General features: G+C 46.8%; 1 protein-coding gene across 1 annotated transcript in view; it reads left to right on the top strand.

The window, feature by feature from the left end:
- Positions 1-27,536, top strand: part of LOC115480953 (disintegrin and metalloproteinase domain-containing protein 10-like) — a 261,843-nt gene that overhangs the window by 78,545 nt on the left and 155,762 nt on the right. The window contains exons 5-7 of the mRNA XM_030219937.1: positions 6,846-6,931; positions 13,579-13,701; positions 18,672-18,764. Of these exons, the coding sequence (XP_030075797.1) occupies positions 6,846-6,931; positions 13,579-13,701; positions 18,672-18,764 (302 nt within the window). The remainder of the gene's footprint in view (positions 1-6,845; positions 6,932-13,578; positions 13,702-18,671; positions 18,765-27,536) is intronic.

Here is a 27,536-nt window from a genome sequence, read left to right as displayed (position 1 = left end):
GGCTACTGTTCCTTTTTTCAACGTTCTCTACATGTGGTCACATGTTTCGCCCTTAGGCGTCATCAGGAGAACGAAACTAAAGCTTCTGGGCTACCGAGTGAAACTTCAGCATAGCTGGCTCAGATCAGCGGCGACACTCCCCTCCTACTACTTACTACTACTACTACTTAACATTTCTAGAGCGCTACTAGGGTTACGCAGCGCTGTAAAAATTAACAAAGAAGGACGGTCCCTGCTCAAAGGAGCTTACAATCTAAAAGACGAAATGTCAAGTTGGGGTAGTCTAGCTTTCCTGAGTAGAGGTGTAGTGGTTATGTGCCAAAGGCGACATTGAAGAGGTGGGCTTTGAGCAATGATTTGAAGATGGACAGGGAGGGGGCCTGGCGTATGGGCTCAGGGAGTTTGTTCCAAGCATGGGGTGAGGCGAGGCAGAAAGGGCGGAGCCTGGAGTTGGCGGTGGTGGTGAAGGGTACTGAAAGGAGGGATTTGTCTTGAGAGCGGAGGTTACGGGTAGGAACGTAAGGGGAGATGAGGGTAGAGAAGTAAGGAGGGGCTGCAGATCGAGTGCATTTGCAGGTGAGTAGGAGAAGCTTGAACTGTATGCGGTACCTGATTGGAAGTCAGTGAAGTGACTTGAGGAGAGGGGTGATATGAGTATATTGGTTGAGGCGGAAGATAAGACGAGCTCGTGATTGTTTTTAGGGTGCTTTCTAGTCACGCCAGTGTCTCGGAACGCTGGCGGTTTTTTGGTTGCCAGCATCTTTTCTGTTTTCCTTTGCCTCACGGCTCGAGGCGGCTTTGTGAGAGAGGGGTCTTTCTTTTTAGTTTCGGGCCTTGTTCTAGTCCGCTTTTAGCGTGTTTTACTTCGCTAGTGCCGCTTGTCAGATGAACCTGTCTCCTGTGGGTTCGGGCGGCCTTAGTTTCTGGTCTCCCTCTTCTCCTCAGGGCGACGTGGGCTTCGGCTCAGCAGTTTTTTTTAAGGCCGCTTTAGCTAGCGCTGACCTTTTAGCCTTTCTGTCTCCGCCCTGCGTTGGTTTTCGCAGTTGGCTTGAAGGGACTCAGTTTATCTCTTTGCTAGGTAAACTGTGGGGGACGGCCCTGTTCTGAACTCTTCTAGGGGTTCCGTTGTTTCAGAATTCTTGGTAGATGACATCAAATATCACCAGTATAGTCCATTCAGTTCGCTCTACTGAGTAGCTTCTGTTTGAGCTTTCCCTGTGTCAGGGAGTAGACTATATTCTGGTCAGATGTTCTTGTCTCCCCTTTCTGAGTCAGCCAGCCTTCTCCGCTAGCTTCTGTGACTCCCTTCTGCTTCGTTTGCTTGGCGGTGGTCTAGCACAAGGCTGATGGCTGCGGCATTAGGTGGAATTTGGAGTCCCTTTTGGGGTGCCTCCTTTTTTCCAGTTTTTGGCTTCTCTGGGACTTTGCCAGCCTGTTAGGGGCCCTTGGCTTGGTAGGACTCTTGGCTTTCGGGCCAGACCCTTTACCTTCCTTCCTGGAGCATTTACGGATGGCCATGCAGCATGCAGCACTTTGGTCCGCTAGGGGACCCGTGGCTTGGTAGGGCTCCTTGACTTTCGGGCCAGACCCTCTGCCTCCCTTCTTGGGGCATTGTATGTTGGCAGTACTGCCTTCATGACGTCGTGTCTGCTCAGGGGCCCTTGGTTTGGTAGGGCTACTTGGCAGGAGCTCCTGCCCTGGCTTTCGGACCGGGTTGATTGGTCCTCAGTTTTGTCTTCTCTCCTAGAAGCTATTGGTTCAGCTCATTCTGTCAGAAACTCTCATTGGGGGCAACAAGTTTGTACTGCTGTCACCTTTGGTAACCTGGAGCTCTCTTCTTGGGAAGGGTACTGTTCCAATAGGGCTACGCTTGTTTTATTGGGCTTTGGTCTGTCTGGACCAATCTGCCCCAACTCATCTCTTCTTCCCTCAGAGGGGTTGAGATGGTGGCTCGGCATTCCTTTCTTCTGGTTTGGGTGTTTCTATAACCAGTTTCACTTTGGGCCGGTGGTCCAGATTGGTACGGGGCTGAGCCCTGGTATGGGGTGGTGACCCTGGTGGGCGAGCACCTCCTCGGGAGAAGTGTGTTTTTCCTCTCTGTGACTGTCATTTTTTTCCTCAGGACTGGTGGTTGAGGCTTTTCCAGTCAGGCTTCCGGCCTTCATTGGGGTCTCGCCTGCTCCGTCTTTAGGCGGTGAGCCTTTCTATATCTCTGGATCCTGAGCTGTGGTTCTTCCATGCTTGGTGCTCCTTTGAGCCATTCCTAGAAGTCAAGCCTTGCTCCATCTTCGGACGTCGAGCCTTGCTCCGTCTTCGGACGTCGAGCCTTGCTCCGTCTTTGGACGTCGAGCCTTGCTCCGTCTTCGGACGTCGAGCCTTGCTTCATCTTCGGACGTCAAGCCCTGCTCCCTCTCCAAACATCTGTAAACCACTTTAAAACCTAGCAGTGTTAAATGGTATATCAAGTGAATAAATCAAATTAAATCAAGTTTGGATCAGGGGTGTGTCTGCGTGGGGCCACGGGGGCCTGGGCCCCCACAGATTTCACCCTGGACCCCCCCTGCCGCCGTCACCTACCTTTGCTGGCAGGGGACCCCAACCCCCGCCAGCCAAGGTCCACTTCCTCCTGCCACTGCCTTTAAAAATATGCCTTCAGCTGGTGGGGGACCCAACCCCCCCAACCTCCGCCAGCCGAGCCGAGGTCTTTTAAAGTTCTTTTTCGTCCTCCGGAGTCCATGCTGTTCAAAGCTGCTCCTTTCGGAGTCTGACATCACTGCACATTGTACGTGCAGCACGTACAACACGCAGCGTGCACATACAACATGTGACGTCAAACTCTGAAAGGAGCAGCTTTGAACAGCATGGACTCCGGAGGACGAAAAAGAACTTTAAAAGACCTCGGCTCGGCTGGCAGGGGTTGGGGGGGTTGGGATCCCCCGCCAGCCGAAGGAATATTTTTAAAGGCAGCAGCAGGAGGAAGCGGACCTCGGCTGGCGGGAGTTGGGGTCCCCCACCAGCAAAGGTAGGTGACGGTGACGGCGACGACGGCGGGGGGGGATGGCAGTGGTGGCCGGGGGGATGACGACAACGGTGGGGGGGCTATAATGTGCCCCCTCACTCTGGCCTTGGCCCCCCCTACCGCCACATTTCAGATACGCCTCTGGTTTGGATAATAACAACAGACCAGGAGAATTCTTTCTCCATAGTGAGGAACCAAGGCTCTATAGGTGGGGGAAGGACTTCCAAAGTTAGCATCCAAACAGGGAAAGGAGTTCTTCAGGGGCTAGAAATTCAAAAAGGAAAAAAGGAAGCAAAAGAGTTCTATATGGTAAAAGGCCAGAAGTCATTGAGGGGGGGGGGGGGGAATTAGATCTGTGACCAATGGATGCACTGGAACTAGGGAAAGGCTACCCTTGTGCAGGAAGCTAAACTTGGGAAGGAGGTAATAAATAGATTTATGAGTGTTGGATTATGTATCTCAAGTGTCTCACCACTGTAAAAATCCTAGTGACTGGCTAGAAGTAGTCCCAGACCCTTATATGATGTGAAGTCCCGCCCAGCGCATCCCTAACCAGCGCTCCATTCATGTGAGGGGATGTTAGGGGGCTGGAGACCCACCGGATCTCCATTCCCCCCTAAACCTGTATCATGGGGGGGGTCAGGGGGACTGGAGGTCCACCAGACCAGCCCCTGTGTCGCTGACGGGGGGTGTCAGGTAGGAGTTCCTGCTCCTGTGGGGGGGGGGGCTGCTGCATTGGGGGGAATGGGGGGCCTACTAGCATGCAAATGCATTCTGGACAGGGCTCACCATTCCTCCCCAATGGTTTGGAAACCCTAATGCCAGCTCTGAGCTGGCGTAGGGTTTGCTGCGGCCAGCAAGCCAATGTTCGGTGCGCTGGTTGCTGATCACTGGTGAGGAATAGGTTTAGCATGCATTTGCATACTACTTTATCTAAGATCCCTGTTTTGCATGCATTTGCATGGCTAGTTGTGTTCAGAGCCCACAAACGCGTTCTTTCACACGCTTGGGGGCTCTGATCATGGGGCGGTAGCAAATGCAGGTGCTAGTATGGCGCTAACTGCCTCTAGCGTCTGTGTTTGCTTCTGATCATCGGCCCAATAGCCAGTTATGTGAGAGCAATCCCCACAGCTCTTATAAGGGCTGGACAAAGGAGATATAAAATTAATAGTGTTATTTTTAAAAAGTTGTGGTTATGCTTTTTTTGCGATTAGTGAACAGCAAAACCCAGTCAGGAACAGATGATAGGACTCAGCAGGCTAGCCACTGTGAAAGGGCTTTACTAAGAAGGTGGGCCAAAAGGAAAGCTCAGCTATAGAAATGATAAGTAGTAGTAGTAGTAGTAGAATGAAGAATTGTGCAATTAAGACAATGTGCACAGACTAACAATAGAAACCTTTGAGGATTTGCAAAAATATAGAGGAAATCTGTAAACCCTAGGTAATGCAATCTGAAGGAAATAATTCCTTTATTTATTCTGGTTTTCTTTGAAAGTTTAATGGAACAAAGAGTGGAGTCAACAGTCACATATAGGAACCAGATGATTATTTATTGCCAGTGTCAACTAAATTTAAAGAACCCTTGCCAGTGTCAACTAAATTTATGCTGAAACACAGCTGTGTTGGGTTCTTCAAATTTAGTTGACACTGGCAATAAAGAATCATCTGGCTCTTATATGTGACTGTTGACTCCACTCCACCCGCCTTCTTAATGCCATCTCTCCTACTCTTATTCCTTTTATCTGTCACATTCTCAACCTCTCACTTTCCACTGCAACTGTCCCTGCTGCCTTTAAACATGCTGTGGTCACACCTCTCCTTAAGAAGCCTTCACTCGACCCTACTTGTCCCTCTAATTACCAACCCATCTCCCTCCTTCCTTTTCTCTCCAAATTACTTGAGCGTGCTGTTCACCGCCGCTGCCTTGATTTTCTCTCCTCACATGCTATTCTTGACCCACTACAATCCGGTTTTCGCCCTCTCCACTCAACCGAAACTGCGCTTACTAAAGTCTCCAATGACCTATTACTGGCTAAATCCAGAGGTCTCCATCCTCATTCTTCTTGATCTTTCCGCTGCTTTTGACACTGTTGATCACAGCATACTTCTCGATACCCTGTCCTCACTTGGATTCCAGGGCTCTGTCCTTTCCTGGTTCTCTTCCTACCTCTCCCTCCGCACCTTTAGTGTTCACTCTGGTGGATCCTCTTCTACTTCTATCCCTCTGCCTGTCGGCGTACCTCAGGGTTCTGTTCTTGGTCCCCTCCTCTTTTCTATCTACACTTCTTCCCTTGGCTCATTAATCTCATCCCATGGCTTTTCCTACCATCTCTATGCTGATGACTCCCAAATCTACCTTTCTAACCCTGATATCTCACCTTGCATCCAAACCAAAGTTTCAGCGTGCTTGTCTGACATTGCTGTCTGGATGTCTCAACGGCACCTGAAATTAAATATGACCAAAACCGAGCTTCTCATTTTCCCCCCCCAAACCCACCTCCCCGCTCCCCCCGTTTTCTATTTCTGTTGATGGCTCTCTCATTCTCCCTGTCTCCTCAGCTCGAAACCTTGGGGTCATCTTTGACTCTTCTCTCTCCTTCTCTGCTCATATCCAGCAGACTGCCAAGACCCGTCGTTTCTTTCTTTACAACATCCGTAAAATCCGCCCCTTTCTTTCCGAGCACTCTACCAAAACCCTCATCCACACCCTTGTCACCTCTCATTTAGACTACTGCAATCTGCTTCTTGCTGGCCTCCCACTTAGTCACCTCTCCCCTCTCCAGTCGGTTCAAAACTCTGCTGCCCGTCTCATCTTCCGCCAGGGTCGCTTTACTCATACTACCCCTCTCCTCAAGACCCTTCACTGGCTCCCTATCCGTTTTCGCATCCTGTTCAAACTTCTTCTACTGACCTATAAATGTATTCACTCTGCTGCTCCGAAGTATCTCTCCACACTCGTCCTTCCCTACACCCCTTCCCGTGCACTCCGCTCCATGGATAAATCCTTCTTATCTGTTCCCTTCTCCACTACTGCCAACTCCAGACTTCGCGCCTTCTGTCTCGCTGCACCCTACGCCTGGAATAAACTTCCTGAGCCCCTACGTCTTGCCCCATCCTTGGCCACCTTTAAATCTAGACTGAAAGCCCACCTCTTTAACATTGCTTTTGACTCGTAACCACTTGTAACCACTCGCCCCCACCTACCCTCCTCTCTTCCTTCCCATTCACATTAATTGATTTGATTTGCTTACTTTATTTATTTTTTGTCTATTAGATTGTAAGCTCTTTGAGCAGGGACTGTCTTTCGTCTATGCTTGTGCAGCGCTGCGTATGCCTTGTAGCGCTATAGAAATGCTAAATAGTAGTAGTAGTAGTAGTAGTAGTTCCATTCGTGGAGGATTTTTCCTGTGTTATTTGAAATTTCTTAAAGTGTAAGGTCTTTTAACCCACATGATGCAGTGTTTGCATCACAACTGATGATTCTCAAGTCAGGCTAGTGTCCCCAGAGAGCAAAGAAGTCGTTGCCTCTATACTCAGTGGGTGGTGCTGTAGTGGATTTCAGGATGCAAGCGGGTGCATGAGTGCCCCCTTCTGACAATTGTTACCCTTCCCACCTTAAAACGCCTGAAACAGTCTTGTGCTTTTTTTGACAATCCAGGTAGAATGGAGAAGTAAAAATCATTATCTTCTTCCACTGGTATCTATTTACTCTTTCCCTGTAGTATTTCTCTCCTCTTGTGTTCTTATCTTCCTTGAAATCTGATGTATCACAAAATGATTTATGAATGCTGTAATAATTCTGTCTTTAATGTTTTAACGTGCTTTAGATTATTCTGTCCTTGAAGATGAAAATACTTCATGTTCTGCTTTGAGACTGCATCAGGTTTTTCAGAATTCCAAAATGAAATTAAAGGTAAGATATGAAATTCAAATTCTGTAGATTTAAAAGAGGCAATAAGTAAATGGCTAGTGCAGATACCATGGGTACTTTTTATCCATTGAGTAAAGCAAAATAACAACCATGGGGTTGATATTCAGCCAGATGAAGCTCCTCGTCATTTAAATTTATTTATTTATTTGTTACATTTGTATCCCACATTTTCCCACCTGTTTGTAGGCTCAATGTGGCTTACATAGTACCGAGGAGGCATTTGCATGCTCCGGTGAGAACAAGTACAAGGTGATGTTGTAGTTAGATGAACTTCATGTGACACAGCCATATTAGGGAATCGTACAACGGAAGAGTTGAGTTATGTCCATTACGTACTTTAGTTTTGTTGTGTTGCAGGGATCAGGCATTTAAGTTGGATTGGAGAGTTATGCCTTTTTGAACAGGTTAGTATTTAGTGATTTCCTGAAGTTTAAGTGGTCGTACGTCGTTTTCAAGGCTTTTGGTAATGTGTTCCACAGTTGTATGCTTGCTTGTCTGGAGCTATCTGGGGATATTCAGTGGCACTTATCCAGACAGTGTCGCTGAATGTCCCCTCTAACCACCCGTGCTGAAACTGCCTAGTTTGTGGGTGGTCCACAGGCAGACAGGGTGGAGCAGAAGCTAAGCCAGTTAGCAATGATTTTCAGACCACTAACCAGCTGAGCAACTGCATAAAAGTAGAATAGAGAGCTAGCCAATCACCAGTATGACTACTGGCCAGTGCCTAGTTAACTTCTGAGTCCCAGCCCAGCCTAAAGTGTTGCTGACTTCCTCCCTTCCCTCCAACAAATCAAGACACACCCCTCCCCACTGGTCCATACCCCCTCCTCCCACCCCACTCACAATAGCTCCTCCCAAGCCCACAGAAAGTCCCTGGTGTTCCAGTTGGGGCAATGAGGACAGGTGCAAATCCCACCTGAATAGCTGCCCCTGGAAAATGGCTGCTACTCCAGAGGGGGGTTTCGGGATCTTCTGGGGGAGAGGGGGAGGGATGGAGGATCAGATCGGAATCAGGGGTGCAGAGGGCACTAGAATGGTTAGTGCAGTGGGCTTTGATCCCATTGTCCTGGGTTCAATTCCTACTGCAGCTGCTTGTGACCCTGGGAAAGTCACTTAACCCTCCATTGCCCCAGGTACATAAACTAAGATTGTGAGCCCTCTAGGAACAGAGAAGGTACCTGCATATAATGTGCAATTGTCCTCCACCTTGAACTTGATGGATAAGCAGATTATAAATACCAGAATTAAATTAAATTATGTAGGTCCCAGATGATATTCAGCCAGGTCCTGCCTAAGTATCTTACGCAGGTCCCTGCTGCATATTGGCCGGGACCCACATTAGCTCCGGCAGCCAGCACGTAAGGAATTAGCCCTGGTTATTCAGTGCTGATGCCCAAACATGGGCTAGTACTGACTATCTGGGACTAATTCTGCCTACCGTGGTCAGCGTTTAAAAAAATGATTTTTACCGCCAGCTGATTATCAACCAGCACAATTTTACCTTGATTACTGCCTTGTGTCTGAATTAAAATATAAGGAAAATAATGTACATCATTTTGAAAATGCAATATATGTAGAGATTTTACAGATGTGATTCTCATTAGTTTTATTTCAAAAGTCATGGGAGGATAAAAGTTGGATAAAGCTTTAAAAATCATGCGAAGGTGAAAGATATTTGAGTACCAAAGGTGCCATATGTTTATTAAAAAAAAAACATTAATTTGTGTAGTGAGTTTTTCATCTTTTCACCCCTGATGTAGCTTGCAGGCAACACATGGCCATGTTGTGTGGATTTTAAGTTCATTAGTTATGGTTTCTAATTATTAAAGTTTGGACTTTGTAATCTTATGAGTTCTTTCTTCTATCCTATATTTTATATAGAACCTTGCCTCTGTTCTGGCTGTGATACTGGTATTATTTTCATCCTCTGACCTAAATGCATCCTTAGTAATGTTTCGTGTCAATGTAGGAAAAATTATTTGGGTTGTAGAACAATGCACTCAGCATTCCATGCTTTAAGACTGGGCAGTATTCAGAGAGATAATTTACTTGATAAAAAGCATTATATCCACAGAAATAAACGTTCAAAATTTTCAAAGAACACATCTAAGGTTTTCCATGGGTGTAGCTATCTTCCAATCACCAATGTCTCTTATTTTGCAAACATCAGGACCTGATTTAAGAATTGGGCAAAAAAAAGAAAACCCTGAAAATGAGCCAAAGTTTGTGTTCATAACAAAATTTGAGCTTCATTTTATGAAATAATCTATTAGAAAACATCATGGAAATACAAAGATCAAAAGGATATACAACAAGATGAACTTTTCCTCTTAAATGGGCAGGGCATTCCTTTAGATATTTAGGCATTCAATTTCCATGGATCCGGGTCAGATCTATAAGTTAAAAGTCACTAAACTTCTGCAAGACACTAAATTTCAACTGGAGCAGTGGACGCACTTACCTCTTTCGGTGCAAGGTAGAATTCAATTAGTTTGTATCTTCCCTTAGTGACTTTATGCAGGTTCTTCCCATACAACTTTTGCATAGAGATCTGGGTCTTCTTTGCCGGTTGTTTTGCTAGTCTGGGAAGAAACCAAAGATACAATGTTGTATGGGAAGAACCAGTAAGAGTCTGCTGAGGTGGAGGAACGCCGGGATCCCACGATGAAACAACAGCAATAAAAAAGGAGTGAGAAATAGACCAGGCTAACCAGAAACAAACAAGGAGACTTCAGTCGATTGTAGATAATTTATTGGTGAAGACTCGACATAGTGCCATGTTTCAGTTGGTAGCCTGTATCGGGAGTCTTTGAATAAAATACATAACATCTAATGGTCAATAAACGTAAACACAAGAGGATGGAACAATGTGGTCTTTAAAAGACCTTTGAATAGAAAATGCATAGGTTCTAAAATGAGCTGGCATGTCCTCTTAATAGGAGCCTGGGGAGGACATTCACTTTTTATGACATTGGCGGGTAGTGTGCACTGTTCCTCTTTGCCTCCTTTACCTTGCCCTCCTTACCTGTTCTCCCGCTCTATTTACTGGAATGTAACTTAATGTATTTATTTTGTTTATTTTATTTAATTAGTTCATTGTAAGCCGCTTTGGGGCTGCAACACTGTGGCAAAAGGCGGGGTATAAATGTTCTGAAATAAATAAATATAGATTATCTAATTGTGCCATAATTGTGATGCCTAAGTATCTTAGTGATGCTTGCCACTTGAAGGGGTACTTCTCCTTGAGGCAGTTTTTGTGGTCTGGGGTGATGTTCAGGGGCAGTGTTTTGTCTGTTTAATTTATATCCTGAGATCTTACTGTAATCCGCGCATATGTGGAGGAATTTGGGCAAAGAAGTTCCCTGATTTGATTAGGAAAAGTAGGGCATCGTCTGTGTATAGGGCAATTTTGTGTTCTTCTGACCCTATTGTGAATCCTGTTATCTGTTTGTGCCTCTGCTAATGGTTCCAATGAGATTGCGAATAGGAGGGGGGAGAGGGGGCAGTCTTGTCTGGTGCCTCTTTGAAGCCTGAAGAGCTCTGTTAGTTTTCCATTGATTTTGAGGCTGGCCTTAGGTGCATAATACATTGCCTGCAGTGCATTGAGAAAATGGGAGCCACAGTTAAGTGCCCTCAGCAGGATGAGCAGATATTTCCACTTGACCCTTTCAAAGGCCTTTTCTGAATCTAGTGCTACAATAAGTGTTTGGTCCTGTGTTTTTTGGAGGGTTGTATTATTATACACTGATATGCTGCACTATTAGGGGACAATTGTATCACTGAAAGCCTTCATTTAGGTACCCTAAGTGGGAGCCCCATCTATGTCCTGTCCATGCTCCTCTCCTGTATAAGCTCCCCTTTACCAAGCGGCAGTAAAAGGTGGCCCATAGTGGCATCGGCACGTGGCAGCCACCTTTTACTGCTGTGAGGTAAAAGCGTATTTTTAAAAGGAGGTAGTAAATGGCCGTGCAGTAATTAAAAAGTTGCCATGTAGCCATTTACTGCTGGAGCCCTTACCGATGCCTATTTAGGAGGCGGTGAGAGCTCTGGTGGTAATCGGGCAGCGCAAGGCACTGCCCAATTTGTCGGGCATGCCCACTTCCCACCTGCCAATGCTAGAAAAAAAAATATTTTCTAGCACGAGAAATGACTCATAGCAGACCTGGAACTACCACCGGGCTCCTGGTTGAGCTCAGCAGTAGTTCCGATTTGCTACACGCAAACCCAGAAGTATTCCTACCACTAGGTGATAAAAGGGCCCCTAAGTTAAGTGGGTATTTGCAGAATAGTGCTTAGTTGCCCTGCTAGAACTTAATGCAGGTATGTGCACACATAAGCATTTAAATATTCTAAATATTTATACAGTGGGGGAAATAAGTATTTGATCCCTTGCTGATTTTGTAAGTTTGCCCACTGACAAAGACATGAGCAGCCCATAATTGAAGGGTAGGTTATTGGTAACAGTGAGAGATAGCACATCACAAATTTAATCCGGAAAATCACATTGTGGAAAGTATATGAATTTATTTGCATTCTGCAGAGGGAAATAAGTATTTGATCCCCCACCAACCAGTAAGAGATCTGGCCCCTACAGACCAGGTAGATGCTCCAAATCAACTCGTTACCTGCATGACAGACAGCTGTCGGCAATGGTCACCTGTATGAAAGACACCTGTCCACAGACTCAGTGAATCAGTCAGACTCTAACCTCTACAAAATGGCCAAGAGCAAGGAGCTGTCTAAGGATGTCAGGGACAAGATCATACACCTGCACAAGGCTGGAATGGGCTACAAAACCATCAGTAAGACACTGGGCGAGAAGGAGACAACTGTTGGTGCCATAGTAAGAAAATGGAAGAAGTACAAAATGACTGTCAATCGACAAAGATCTGGGGCTCCACGCAAAATCTCACCTCGTGGGGTATCCTTGATCATGAGGAAGGTTAGAAATCAGCCTACAACTACAAGGGGGGAACTTGTCAATGATCTCAAGGCAGCTGGGACCACTGTCACCACGAAAACCATTGGTAACACATTACGACATAATGGATTGCAATCCTGCAGTGCCCGCAAGGTCCCCCTGCTCCGGAAGGCACATGTGACGGCCCGTCTGAAGTTTGCCAGTGAACACCTGGATGATGCCGAGAGTGATTGGGAGAAGGTGCTGTGGTCAGATGAGACAGAAATTGAGCTCTTTGGCATGAACTCAACTCGCCGTGTTTGGAGGAAGAGAAATGCTGCCTATGACCCAAAGAACACCGTCCCCACTGTCAAGCATGGAGGTGGAAATGTTATGTTTTGGGGGTGTTTCTCTGCTAAGGGCACAGGACTACTTCACCGCATCAATGGGAGAATGGATGGGGCCATGTACCGTACAATTCTGAGTGACAACCTCCTTCCCTCCGCCAGGGCCTTAAAAATGGGTCGTGGCTGGGTCTTCCAGCACGACAATGACCCAAAACATACAGCCAAGGCAACAAAGGAGTGGCTCAGGAAGAAGCACATTAGGGTCATGGAGTGGCCTAGCCAGTCACCAGACCTTAATCCCATTGAAAACTTATGGAGGGAGCTGAAGCTGCGAGTTGCCAAGCGACAGCCCAGAACTCTTAATGATTTAAAGATGATCTGCAAAGAGGAGTGGACCAAAATTCCTCCTGACATGTGTGCAAACCTCATCATCAACTACAGAATACGTCTGACCGCTGTGCTTGCCAACAAGGGTTTTGCCACCAAGTATTAGGTCTTGTTTGCCAGAGGGATTAAATACTTATTTCCCTCTGCAGAATGCAAATAAATTCATATACTTTCCACAATGTGATTTTCCGGATTTAATTTGTGATGTGCTATCTCTCACTGTTACCAATAACCTACCCTTCAATTATGGGCTGCTCATGTCTTTGTCAGTGGGCAAACTTACAAAATCAGCAAGGGATCAAATACTTATTTCCCCCACTGTATATGTAAAGCATATGTAAAGAAATTGATCCTCAGGAGCTTAGCCAAGATTGGATAACAGAGCCGGTAGTGGGAGGCGGGACTGGTGGTTGGGAGGCGGGGATAGTGCTGGGCAGACTTATCGGTCTGTGCCAGAGCTGATGGTGGGAGGCGGGGATAGTGCTGGTCAGACTTGTACGGTCTGTGCCCTGAAAAAGACAGGTACAAATCACAGTGGGAGGTGGGGCTGGTGGTTGGGAGGTGGGGATAGTGCTGGGCAGACTTATACGGTCTGTGCCAGAGCCGATGGTGGGAGGCGGGGATAGTGCTGGGCAGACTTGTATGGTCTGTGACCTGAAAAAGACAGGTACAAATCAAGGTAAGGTATACACAAAAAAGTGGCACATTTCTTAGGCAGACTGGATGGACCGTGCAGATCTTTTTCTGCCGTCATCTACTATGTTACTATGTATGTAAGTGTGAGCACCTAGGTTATAGAATTGCCCTTCATATGATAATGGTGGTGTATCAAGCTTTTGGAATAAAAGTAAAACTAAAAATATTGCTAAATTTATATTCAGTTTTTATATCTGGATTAACATGTTATCAATTATATAAGAGAAATAACTGACACAGTATTTTTCCAGTAAAGTATCAGTATCCCTGGATATTCATCCTTGGTTCATCTCACTTAGGTAGAAGATTCTATGAGAGCTAGAAGAAGCATAGATTATTCTCGCACATCATGCCTGATGTATTTGAAGGCCGATTACTTATTTTACAAGCGATTTGGAAGTGTGGAGGCAGTAGTTGCTCAGGTATGTTTTTTTGAGATGTTTTAAATATTTATTTTTAATAATACAAGGTAATTCATCATAAGGAAATTGGCCTTATATGATCTTCATGCCAGAATCTGTAACGTAGCTAGGACTGAATGGGCCTAGGGCAGAAAAATTAAGATGGGCTCCTATAACACCATCTCTCCCAAAGTAGCATGGACCGGGGGGAGGGGGGGGGGGAGGGGAAGAAGGGAGGAGCCTTCAGAGCTCCATAACCAAACCCCACAAAACAGCCATTTCAGACCTACATAGAAAACTCTGAGCCTCTTCTCATCCTGTGCCTTCTATTGCTCAACCCCAGTCTCTATATCAGCATCTGATCTCCTGTCTCCCTTCCTAGCCGTCAGCATAGAAGGTAATAATCTTGTAACTCCCCTGTCCATCTCCCCCATGATGCAGCATTTCTCCCTCCTTCTCCCCTACCTCCCACCATGGTTCAATATCTTTCCTTCTTTTCCCTTCTGTTGTTCAGCATCTCTCCTTTCCTTCCACCCTCTGGGTCCAACACCTCTCCCTCTGTATTCCCTTTCTCTCTATGGTCCAGCATTTTCCCCTCTCTGTTCCCTCCTATTGTCCAGCATCTTTCCTTTCCTCCCCTCTGCTCTGCCCCTGTATCTAGCATCTCTTCCTCCACTACTCTCCTCCTCCTGCCAGTGATCTCACATCTCTCACTTTCTTACAATCCTCCCCCCCCCCCCCCCCCGGCATTTACCTTTTACTGCAACAGGTCACCAACAGGTACAATGGTTCACTCTCTGCCAGGTGGCCTCTATCATATCTCTCCTCAGCCATCTCTTCTCCAAACTGAAAAGCCCTAGCCTCCTTAGTCTTTCTTCAGAGGGAAGTCGTCCCAACCCCGCTATCATTTTAGTCGCCCTTCGCTGCACCTTTTTCAATTCCACTATATCTTTCTTGAGATGCGGCGACCAGAATTGAACACAATACTCAAGGTGTGGTCGCACCATGGAGCGATATAACGGCATTATAACATCCTCACACCTGTTTTCCATACCTTTCCTAATAATACCCAACATTCTATTCGCTTTCCGAGTCGCAGCAGCACACTGAGCAGAAGGTTTCAGTGTATTATCGACGACGACACCCAGATCCCCTTCTTGGTCCGTAACTCCTAACGTGGAACCTTGCATGACGTAGCTATAATTTGGGTTCTTTTTTCCCACATGCATCACCTTGCACTTGCTCACATTAAACGTCATCTGCCATCTAGCCGCCCTCTCCCAGTCTCGTAAGGTCCTTCTGTAATTTTTCACAATCCTGTCGCGAGTTAAAGACTTCGAATAACTTTGTGTCATCAGCAAATTTAATTACCTCGCTAGTTACTCCCATCTCTAAATCATTTATAAATATATTAAAAAGCAGCGGTCCTACCATAGACCCCTGAGGATCCCCACTAACTACCCTTCTCCATTGTGAACACTGCCCATTTAACTCCACTCTCTGTTTCCTATCCTTCAACCAGTTTTTAATCCACAATAGGACTTTTCCTCCTATCCCAGTCCCTCCAATTTCCTCTGTAGCCTTTCATGAGGTACCTTGTCAAACGCCTTTTGAAAATCCAGATACACAATATCAACCGGCTCCCCTTTGTCCACATGTTTGTTTACTCCTTCAAAGAATTGAAGTAAATTGGTCAGGCAAGATTTCCCCCCACAAAAGCCGTGCTGACTCGGTCTCAGTAATCCATGTCCTTGGATGTGCTCTGTAATTTTGTTTTTAATAATAGCCTCTACCATTTTCCCCGGCACCGGCGTCAGACTCACCGGTCTATAATTTCCCGAATCTCCCCTGGAGCCTTTTTTAAAAATGGGCGTTACATTGGCCCCCTCCAATCTTCCAGTACCACGCTCAATTTTAAGGATAAATTGCATATCACTAGCAGTAGCTCCGCAAGCTCATTTTTCAGTTCTATCAGTACTCTAGGATGAATACCATCCAGTCCAGGAGATTTGCTACTCTTCAGTTTGCTGAACTGCCCCATTACGTCCTCCAGGTTTACCGTGAAGTCAGTAAGTTTCTCCGACTCGTCCGCTTGAAATATCATTTCCGACACCGGTATCCCACCCAAATCTACCTCGGTTAAGACCGAAGCAAAGAATTCATTCTTTTAGCTCTAATAGCCTCCTTCACCACACTTTTTAACCATTCCGGCTGTCATTTGGTCTTCTATCCTCCTTTTTTAATAGGCGGAATATATTTGGCCTGGGCTTCCAGGATGGTGTTTTTGAACAGCATCCACGCCTGATGTAAAATTTTGACCCTCGCAGCCGCTCTTCTAAGTTTTTTCTTTCACCATTCTTCTCATTGTATAATAGTCTCCTTTTTTAAAGTTAAACGCTAACGTATTTGATTTCCTATGTATACTTACTTTAAAGCTAATATCAAATCTGATCATATTATGATCACTGTTATCAAGCGGCCCCAGCACCATTACCTCCTGCACCAGATCATGCACTCCACTAAGGACTAGGTCTAGAATTTTTCCTTCTCTTGTCAGCTCCTGTACCAGCTGCTCCATAAAGCTGTCCTTGATTTCATCAAGGAATTTTACCTCCCTAGCGTGCCCCGATGTTACATTTACCCAGTCAATATCGGGGTAATTGAAATCACCCATTATTATTGTGTTGCCCAGTTTGTTTGCATCCCTAATTTCCTTTAACATTTCTGCATTTGTCTGTTCATCCTGGCCAGGCGGACGGTAGTACACTCCTATCACTATCCTTTTCCCCTTTACACATGGAATTTCAATCCACAGTGATTCCAAGAAGTGTTTTGTTTCCTGCAGAATTTTCAATCTATTTGATTCAAGGCTCTCCTTAATATACAATGCTACCCCTCCACCAATTCGATCCACCCTATCACTATGATATAATTTGTACCCCAGTATGACAGTGTCCCACTAATTATCCTCCTTCCACCAGGTCTCAGAGATGCCTATTATATCTAATTTTTCATTTAGTGCAATATATTCTCCCATCTTATTTTTAGGCTCCTGGCATTCGCATATAGACATTTCAAACTGTTTGTTGTTCCTATTTACATCATGCTCGGTACTTGACAGTATTAATTTGTAATCTTTTGTCTGCTTTTTATTTTTATTTAAGTACACCTGATCTACTATGGTCTCTTTTGCGACTTCACTATCAGAATACCCTGTCTTCCCTGTTTTGGTGATATCTTTGAAAGATACCTTATCCTGAACCATGCGCTTTTGAGCGACTGTCAGCCTTCCCCCCCCCCCCCTCCCCCGTTTCTAGTTTAAAAGCTGCTCTCTCCTTTTTAAATGCTGATGCCAGCAGCCTGGTCCCACCCTGGTTAAGGTGGATTCCATCCTTTTGGAATAGGCTCCCCCTTCCCCAGAATGTTGCCCAGTTCCTAACAAATCTAAAACCCTCCTCCCTGCACCATCGTCTCATCCACGCATTGAGACTCCGGAGCTCTGCCTGTCTCTTGGGCCCTGTGCGTGGAACAGGTAACATTTCAGAAAATGCTACCCTAGAGGTTCTGGATTTGAGCTTTCTACCTAAGAGCCTAAATTTGGCTTCCAGAACCTCTCTCCCACATTTTCCTATGTCATTGGTACCCACATGTACCAAGACAGCCGGCTCCTCCCCAGCACTATCTAGAATCCTATCTAGGTGACGCGTGAGGTCCGCCACCTTCGCACCAGGCAGGCAAGTCACTAGGCAATCCTCATGTCCACCAGCCACCCAGCTATCTATATGCCTAATGATCGAATCAACAACTACAACAGCTGGCCTAACCTTTCCCTCCCGGGCAGCACTTGGAGACATATCCTCAGTGCGAGAGGATAGTACATTCCCTGGTGGGCAGGTCCTGGTTACAGGAGTACTTCCTACTTCACCAGGGTGATGCTCTCCTTCTAGGAGACCTCCCTCCTCCAAGGTAGCACAGGGGCTACCAGACTGGGGGTGGGACTTCTCTACAACATCCCTGTAGGTCTCCTCTATGTACCGCTCTGTCTTCCTCAACTCCACCAAGTCTGCTACTCTAGCCTCAAGAGAATGGACACGTTCTCTAAGAGCTAGGAGCTCTTTGCATTGGGCACACACATATGACATCTCACCAACTGGGAGAGAATCATATATGTGACACTCAATGCAAAAGACTGGATAATACTCCTCTCACTGCTGGACTGCTGACTCCATCTTAGTGTTTTTGAGTTTTTCAATAATTTAAAGTTTGCTACAGTATTAAGGATATTAGCCTAATATAAAGAATGCTGTTTAGTTTATATAGTTTATTGTATGATTTATTTAGTATTTCCTTCTTAGATGGTAATGAAATGTATTTAAAACTCTGTAAGAGCACTCCTTGCTTGTTACCCTAATTACAATAACTGACTATAAATGAAGAGTTGTCCTAGGGGTGGGCGGGAAGACTAAACTAGATCCTGCAGTGCCTGCTAGATTCTATCTGTTAATGCTGTGGTACAAAGTTTTTAAAACTAAGTGGAAAAGACTATGGAGATTAGTTGATAAAATTTGCTTTTTATATTTTTATTTTGCCTATCACTAACCTACAATTCCTCCTTTAAACCCCAATCTTTAAGTTCCGAAAGCACAAAGCAAAATAGTGTTCACTTACTAAAGAAATGTCCTCTTCTCTTGGAACTTCTTGGGGCGTTATTTGAACTTAATCTGGCCCTGTTGAGCTATTATATGTAAGACAAAATCAATTTATATTTACAGTCAGGCCATATTGATGTCTGATTCCCTGTTTTCCAGTGGCTTTGGAGTGAACAGTATGAACTTTCACTGCTCAGACTATGAAAGGTTGAATTTACCAGCTTAGCTGCAGTAAGGTTGTCCTTTTCGTGTTTGGGAAGGTGAAAATGACTTGCTCCAGTGGCTCATGATCAACTATTGCAGACACACAACCGTGACTTAACTTCTGGCTCTTCCCTACAGATTGCTGGCTATATGAGAGCTGTGAATGCAATTTATGAGGACGTAAATTTCAACGGCATTAAAAACATTAACTTCAGAGTGAAAACATTAAATGTGAGTATGGAGGTAGATATTCAGCAGGACAGGCACAATATAACTTTAAGGGAATATTATCTTGTTGGGCAGACTGGATGGACCGTACAGGTCTTTCTCTGAGGACAAGCAGGTTGCTTGTTCTCACATGTGGGTTGACGTCTGCGTCGGCCCAGGAAACGGAAATTTATTCCCTGCAAAAATAAAAAGTTTTGCCAGAGTCTTCTGGCACGCATGCGCAGATGACTTCCTGCCCGTCGCTCGAGCGTGACCCCTCAGTTCTTTTTTTGTCCACGACAAGGTGACAGGATTTTTCTGCTCTCTTCGTTTTTGGCCCAGGAACAGAGTCTGACGACTTTTTTCTTTCTTTTTTTTCAATTATTTTGTCATTTTCTTAAAAAAAAAATCATTTACTCCGTAGTCTCTTTTAGTTTTTTGCCTAGTTTTAAGTTTCCTTTCTTTTCGACGTGGTCAGCTTTTAGGCCGCACGGTCAGGTTTTTTCCTTTTTGTGCCCTTTACTTTTTTGGCACAATCGCGTCGTTTAATTTCGCCGAAGCCGTTTTTTCTTCCATGTCATCGAAGTCACCCAGTGGCTTCAAACGTTGTACTCGGTGCAACCGGACCATCTCAGGTACCGATACCCACGCTTGGTGTATCCAGTGCCTAGAGCCTGACCATAGCCCAGCCGCTTGTAGTCTGTGTCTTTGTATGACAAAACAGACCCAAGCGTCTTGAGAAGCCCAGCGGGAAAAGCTTTTTGGGGCTCGGTCCAGTCCTTCAATGTCGACATCGGTACCGAGGTCGGCGGCGGTGACATCAAAAGGAGCATCGACGTCGGGAGGAGAGGTAATGGCTGCTGAGAGACCCACTCGCGCTGGGAGCAGCGAGGCGTCAAGTGGGTCTCCACCTGCCTCGAGGCCTCCTGTTATGCAGACCCCCTGGGACCAACCTTCATCGGACCCGGCCCCAAGGAGACATGAGGATTCCACATCCTCCTCATCGGTACTGAGGAGTCTCAATGATGGGCGTCGAGCGAAGGCAAAGAAGCATCGTCATCGTTCTCCTTCGACACACGGTACCGGGAGCTCCGGGGCATCGAGAGAGTCAGCACCCAAGAAGCATCTGCGCCGAGAGGATCGCTCCCCCTCGATATAGGAGGTCTCCTAGCAGCCCGTTACCTGCTCCTGAGCCTTCACAGATTCTGACACTGCCTGTTCCACCGACCCCGCAGCCTTCTCTGTTGGCAGCTCTCAACGAGCGCATCCGGGCCTTGTTTCCAGAACTTCTGGAGGGACTGCTACGTCAGTCAGCTTCGGTGTCAGGGCTGCTTGCGTCTTCTGTACCATCTGCTGCAGCAGTGTCTGGCCCTTCTCCTGCGGTGAGGTCCCCGACTGTGATGCCACCCAGGTCGATTCCCTTTCGACGTCGGTGGAGGAAGCTTCGCCGCAGTCCGAGCGGGCGTCAGCATCTCGACATCGCCATCGAGTACATTGTTCCTTGGCGTCGAGGCAGGTCCAGTGTCGGAGTACCTTAAGAGAGGTCTTATTTGATACTGAGCAGGAGCGTTCGTAGGAGTCATTGGAAGATCTCAGGTACTTTTCTTCTGATGAATCCTTGGGATTCCCTCTGAACCTTCCCCTCCAAGGCTATTACCTTCCCTGTGGAGGTTGAGGATGAGCTCAGGACTGAGATGCTCGAAGTCCTGGACTATTCTTTTCCACCTAAAGAGGCTGTGACAGTCCCTCATGCATGAGGTACTGAAGGAAGTCCTTATTTGAAACTGGTCGACCCCTCTGTCTGGCCCTGTGATCCCCAAGAAAGCTGAATCCCAGTATCAGATCCATGGTGAACATGGATTGATGAGGTCTCAGTTACCCCACAATTCTATGGTGGTGGATTCCGCCCTCAAGAGAGCCAGGAGTACTAGAGACTTCGGCGTCCCCAGGCAGAGAAACTAGGACTTGATTCTTTTGGGAGGAAGACGTATCAGGCCACTATGCTCGCTGCCAAGATCCAATCATACCAGCTCTTCACAAGCATTCACTTGCAGGACTCGATAAGGCAATTGTCTAACTTGGTTGATGCACTCCCTCCGGAGTAAGCCGAGCCTTTTCGCCAGGTGGTCAGGCAGCAAAAGGCGTGTTGAAAATTCCTGGCAAGGGGTTTGTTCGACACTTTTGATGTAGCATCCAGGATCGCTGCTCAAGGTATAGTGATGCGTAGACTCTCATGGCTGCGTGTCTCTGACCTGGATCATTCGGTCCAGCAGCGAATGGCGGATGTTCCTTGCTGGGGGGACAACCTTTTTGTTGAAAAAGTAGAGGATTTTGTTGATCAGATCAAGAAGCATAATGATGCTATGGATTCTCTCTCCCACCGGGCGTCTTCTGCTACTACCTAGGAGGTATTTTGAGGGGAAGAGGAGTGCTCCCTATTCCTATCCTAGGCGTAGGTACACTCCTGCTTCTCAACAGCCTTCCCAGGCTCAGCCCCAGCACGCTCGTTCTCGTCAACAGCGTACGTCTAAGGCCCATGCTGCTCCCCAGCATAGCCTCTGTAAAAGTGTCCGTACTGGATGACTTGCCAGTTGGGAGGAGGTTGATATTTTTTCACCAAAGGTGGCCTCTCATAACCTCCGATCGGTGGGTCTTTCAAATAGTCTGGTCAGGTTACACCCTCAATCTGGAATCCAAAACTCCAAATTGCCCACCGGGAGCTCATTCTTACAGTTCCCAGCACAAACAGGTACTTGCAGAGGAACTCTCCACCCTTCTGAAGGCTCAAGCGGTCAAACCAGTTCCACCAGGGGAAGAAGGACTGGGATTCTATTCCAGATACTTCCTTGTGCAGAAAAAGACAGGGGGGATGCGTCCCATCCTAGACCTGAGGGCCCTGAACAAATTTCTTCTCCGAGAAAAGTTCAGGATGGTTTCCCTAGGCACCCTTCTTCTCATGATTCAAGAAAACGATTGGCTATGCTCTCTGGAATTAAAGGATGCTTACACATATACTACTACTACTACTACTACTACTTAGCATTTCTATAGCGCTGCCAGGGTTACGCAGCGCTGTACAAGTTTAAACATGGGAACATATATTTCGATACTCCCAGCTCACAGGAAGTATCTTCGATTTCGGCTGAGAACTCAGCACTTTCAGTACTGTGTACTGCCCTGTGGTCTGGCGTCTGCGCCCAGAGTGTTCACGAAGTGCCTGGCAGTAGTCGCAGCGTCGCTATGCAGACTGGGAGTGCATGTGTTCCCTTATCTCAACAATTGGCTGGTGAAGAGCACCTCGAAGGCAGGCGCTCTACAGTCCATGCGAATGACTATTCAGGTGCTAGAACTACTGGGGTTCGTGAGCAATTACTCCAAGTTCCATCTCACTCCAGTTCAAAAGTTGGAATTCATTGGAGCTCTGTTGATCACAAAGACAGCTTGAGCTTATCTTCTTGAGGCAAGGGCAGACAACCTCCTGTCCCTGGTGTCCATAGTTTGAATGTCTCAACAGATCACGGCTCAGCAGATGTTGAGACTTTTAGGGCACATGGCCTCCATAGTTCATGTGACTCCCATGGCACACCTACACATGAGATCAGCTCAATGGACCCTAGCTTCCCAGTGGTATCAAGCTGCGTGGAGTCTATCAGATGTAATCCAACTGTCCACGTACTTCCGGAATTCTCTGCAGTGGTGGACGATTCAATCCAATTTGACCTTGGGACGTCCATTCCAAATTCCTCAGCCACAAAAAGTGCTGATGATGGATGCAACCCTCCTGGGGTGGGGAGCTCATGCTGTTCACCACCGCTGCCTTGATTTTCTCTCCTCACATGCTATTCTTGACCCATTACAATCTGGTTTTCGCCCTCTCCACTCAACCGAAACTGCGCTTACTAAAGTCTCCAATGACCTATTACTGGCTAAATCCAGAGGTCAATATTCCATCCTCATTCTTCTTGATCTTTCCGCTGCTTTTGACACTGTCGATCACAGCATACTTCTCGATACCCTGTCCTCACTTGGATTCCAGGGCTCTGTCCTTTCCTGGTTCTCTTCCTACCTCTCCCTCCGCACCTTTAGTGTTCACTCTGGTGGATCCTCTTCTACTTCTATCCCTCTGCCTGTCGGCGTACCTCAGGGTTCTGTTCTTGGTCCCCTCCTCTTTTCTATCTACACTTCTTCCCTTGGTTCATTAATCTCATCCCATGGCTTTTCCTACCATCTCTATGCTGATGACTCCCAAATCTACCTTTCTACCCCTGATATCTCACCTTGCATCCAAACCAAAGTTTCAGCGTGCTTGTCTGACATTGCTGCCTGGATGTCTCAACGCCACCTGAAATTAAATATGACCAAAACCGAGCTTCTCATTTTCCCCCCCAAAACCCACCTCCCCGTTCCCCCCGTTTTCTATTTCTGTTGATGGCTCTCTCATTCTCCCTGTCTCCTCAGCTCGAAACCTTGGGGTCATCTTTGACTCTTCTCTCTCCTTCTCTGCTCATATCCAGCAGACCGCCAAGACCTGTCGTTTCTTTCTTTACAACATCCGTAAAATCCGCCCCTTTCTTTCCGAGCACTCTACCAAAACCCTCATCCACACCCTTGTCACCTCTCGTTTAGACTACTGCAATCTGCTTCTTGCTGGCCTCCCACTTAGTCACCTCTCCCCTCTCCAGTCGGTTCAAAACTCTGCTGCCCGTCTCATCTTCCGCCAGGGTCGCTTTACTCATACTACCCCTCTCCTCAAGACCCTTCACTGGCTCCCTATCCGTTTTCGCATCCTACATAAGTACATAAGTAGTGCCATACTGGGAAAGACCAAAGGTCCATCTAGCCCAGCATCCTGTCACCGACAGTGGCCAATCCAGGTCAAGGGCACCTGGCACGCTCCCCAAACGTAAAAACATTCCAGACAAGTTATACCTAAAAATGCGGAATTTTTCCAAGTCCATTTAATAGCGGTCTATGGACTTGGCCTTTAGGAATCTATCTAACCCCTTTTTAAACTCCGTCAAGCTAACCGCCCGTACCACGTTCTCCGGCAACGAATTCCAGAGTCTAATTACACGTTGGGTGAAGAAAAATTTTCTCCGATTCGTTTTAAATTTACCACACTGTAGCTTCAACTCATGCCCTCTAGTCCTAGTATTTTTGGATAGCGTGAACAGTCGCTTCACATCCACCCGATCCATTCCACTCATTATTTTATACACTTCTATCATATCTCCCCTCAGCCGTCTCTTCTCCAAGCTGAAAAGCCCTAGCCTTCTCAGCCTCTCTTCATAGGAAAGTCGTCCCATCCCCACTATCATTTTCGTCACCCTTCGCTGTACCTTTTCCAATTCTACTATATCTTTTTTGAGATACGGAGACCAGTACTGAACACAATACTCCAGGTGCGGTCGCACCATGGAGCGATACTAACCTATAAATGTATTCACTCTGCTGCTCCCCAGTATCTCTCCACACTCGTCCTTCCCTACACCCCTTCCCGTGCACTCCGCTCCATGGATAAATCCTTCTTATCTGTTCCCTTCTCCACTACTGCCAACTCCAGACTTCGCGCCTTCTGTCTCGCTGCACCCTACGCCTGGAATAAACTTCCTGAGCCCCTACGTCTTGCCCCATCCTTGGCCACCTTTAAATCTAGACTGAAAGCCCACCTCTTTAACATTGCTTTTGACTCGTAACCACTTGTAACCACTCGCCTCCACCTACCCTCCTCTCTTCCTTCCCGTTCACATTAATTGATTTGATTTGCTTTCTTTATTTATTTTTTGTCTATTAGATTGTAAGCTCTTTGAGCAGGGACTGTCTTTCTTCTATGCTTGTGCAGCGCTGCGTATGCCTTGTAGCGCTATAGAAATGCTAAATAGTAGTAGTAGTAGTAGTAGTAGTAGATGGGCTTCACACTCAAGGAACCTGGTCCTTTCAGGAAAAAGGTCTTCAGATCAATCTCCTGGAATTGTGAGCGATCTGGAATGCTCTAAAGGCTTTCAGAGACAGGCTGTCCAACCAAATCATATTGATTCAGACAGACAATCAGGTTGCCATGTATTACACCAACAAGCAGGGGGGCACTGGATCTCACCCTCTATGTCAGGAAGCCATCCAAATGTGGCTTTGGGCGTGCCGTCATGGCATGTTTCTGCAAGCCACTTATCTGGCAGGCGTAAACAACAGTCTGGCCGACAGGCTGAGCAGGATAATGCAGCCTCACAAATGGTCACTGGACATTGGTGTCGCCCGCAGGATCTTCTGAGCGTGGGGCACCCCCTCGTTGGATCTTTTTGCCACTCAGATCAATCAGAAGGTCCCTCAGTTCTGTTCCAGGCTTCAGACCCATGACAGATTAGCATCAGATGCCTTTCTCCTGCATTGGGGAACAGGCATCCTGTATGCATATCCTCACATACCTCTAGTAGGGAAGATTTTGCTGAAACTCAGCAAGACTGCGGAACCATGATTTTGATTGCTCCCTTCTGGCCGCGTCAGATTTTGTTCCCTCTTCTTCAGGAGTTGTCCTCCGAGGAGCCGTGGAGATTGGAATGTTTTCCAACCTTCATCACCCAGAACGAGGGGTTGCTTCTGCATCCCAACCTCCAGTCTCTGGCTCTCATGGCCTGGATGTTGAGAGCTTAGAATTCACCTCCTTGGGTCTTTCAGAGGGTGTATCCCGGGTTTTGCTTGCTTCCAGGAAAGATTCCATGAAGAGGTGTTACTCTTTCAAATGGAGGACATTTGCCATCTGGTGTGACAGCAAGGCCCTAGATCCTCTTTCTTGTCCTACACAGACCCTGCTTGAATACCTTCTACGTTTGTCAGAGTCTGGTCTCAAGACCAACTCTGTAAGAGTTCACCTTATTGCGATTAGTGCTTATCATCGCCGTGTAGTATCTCTGGACAGCCTTTATGAGAGGTTTGCTTTTGTCAAAGCCCCCTGTCAAACCTCCACCAGTGTCATGGGATCTCAACGTCGTTCTCACCCAGCTGATGAAAGCTCCTTTTGAGCCACTGAATTTCTGCCATCTGAAGTACTTGACCTGGAAGGTCGTTTTCTTGGTGACTGTTACTTCAGCTCGTAGGGTCAGTGATCTTCAGGCCTTGGTAGTGCATGCACCTTATATCAAGTTCCATCACAACAGAGTAGTCCTCCACACACACCCTAAGATCCTGCCGAAGGTAGTGTCGGATATCCATCTGAACCAGTCAATTGTCTTGCCAACATTCTTTCCCCATCCTCATACCCGCCCTGGCGAAAGCAGTTTGTATACCTTGGACTGCAAGAGAGCATTGCCTTTTATGCAGAGCGGACAAAGCCTTTCAGACAGTCCGCCCAGTTGTTTGTTTCTTTCGATCCCAACAGGAGGGGAGTCAACATTGGAAAACACACAATCTCCAGTTGGCTAGCAGATTGCATTTCCTTCTCTTATGCCCAATATGGACTGACTCTAGAGGGCCATGTCACTGCTCATAATGTTAGAGTCATGGCTGCGTCAGTGGCTCACTTAAAGTCAACCTCCATTGAAGAGATTTGCAAGGCTGCAACATGGTCATCAGTTCACACATTCACATCTCACTACTGCCTTCAGCAGGATACCCGACGCGACAGTTGGTTTGGGCAGTCAGTGCTGCAGAATCTGCTTGGGGTTTAGAATCCAACTCCACCCCCCTAGACCCATTTTTGTTCTGTTGCAGGCTGCACTCTCAATTAGTTGTTTATGGTTTCAGGTCAATCTATGTTATGTCCTCGCCGTTGCGAGGCCCAATTGACCAATGTTCATTGTTTTGAGTGAGCCTGGTTGCTAGGGATACCCCACATGTGAGAAAAAGCAGCCTGCTTGTCCTCGGAGAAAGTGAAGGTACATACCTGTAGCAGTTATTCTCCGAGGACAGCAGGCTGATTGTTCTCACAAACCCACCCACCTCCCCTTTGGAGTTGTTGTTAGTTTATTTGCTTGCTTTTTGATTTAACTGAGGGGACACGCTCACGCAACAGGCGGGAAGTCATCCGCGCACGCGCAATGCGCGATGCTCGCGCGCCAGAAGACTCTGGCAAAACTTTTTATTTTTGCTAGGAAAAATTTCTGTTTCCTGGGCAGACGCGGACGTCGACCCACATGTGAGAACAATCAGCCTGCTGTCCTTGGAGAATACGTGCTACAGAAAAAGTATCTTCACTTTATCTGCCGTCATTTACTATGTTACTATCCAGCTTATTTTCAAAAGTGATCGTCGACCATCTTCTGATATAAATCAGGAAATGGCCGGCGATCTCGGAAAAGCGACGAAATCGGTATAATCGAAAGCTGCTTTTTTGACAGCATTGCTGCTTTCCCGTCGCCTCGCCGGCGAAAGTACAAAGGGGCGTGTCGCCGGCGAAGCGAAGGCGGGGCATGGGCAGGCATGGGCGTGGCTACCAGATGGCCGGCTTTCGCAGATAATGGGGAAAAAAAGCAGCGTTAAGCAGTATTTTGCTGGAATTACTTGGTCATTTTATTTTCACGACCAAGCCTCAAAAAGGTGCCCCAACTGACCAGATGACCACTGGAGGGAATGGGGGATGACCTCCCCGTAGTCCCCCAGTGGTCACCAACCCCCTCCCACACGAAAAAAATAAAAATAAAGCACGTTTTTGCCAGCCTGTATGCCAGCCTCAAATGTCATACCCAGCTCCCTGACAGCAGTATGAAACTCCCTGGAGCAGTTTTTAATGGGTGCAGTGCACTTCATGCAGGCATACCCAGGTCCATCCCCCCCTACCTGTTACATTTGTGGTGCTAAGTGTTG

The sequence above is a fragment of the Microcaecilia unicolor genome, chromosome 11 (assembly GCF_901765095.1).
Source record: "Microcaecilia unicolor chromosome 11, aMicUni1.1, whole genome shotgun sequence".
Classification (NCBI taxonomy): Eukaryota; Metazoa; Chordata; class Amphibia; order Gymnophiona; family Siphonopidae; genus Microcaecilia; species Microcaecilia unicolor.
Note: the sequence above shows the minus strand (reverse complement) of the source record. Positions and strands in the feature narration are given on the sequence as shown.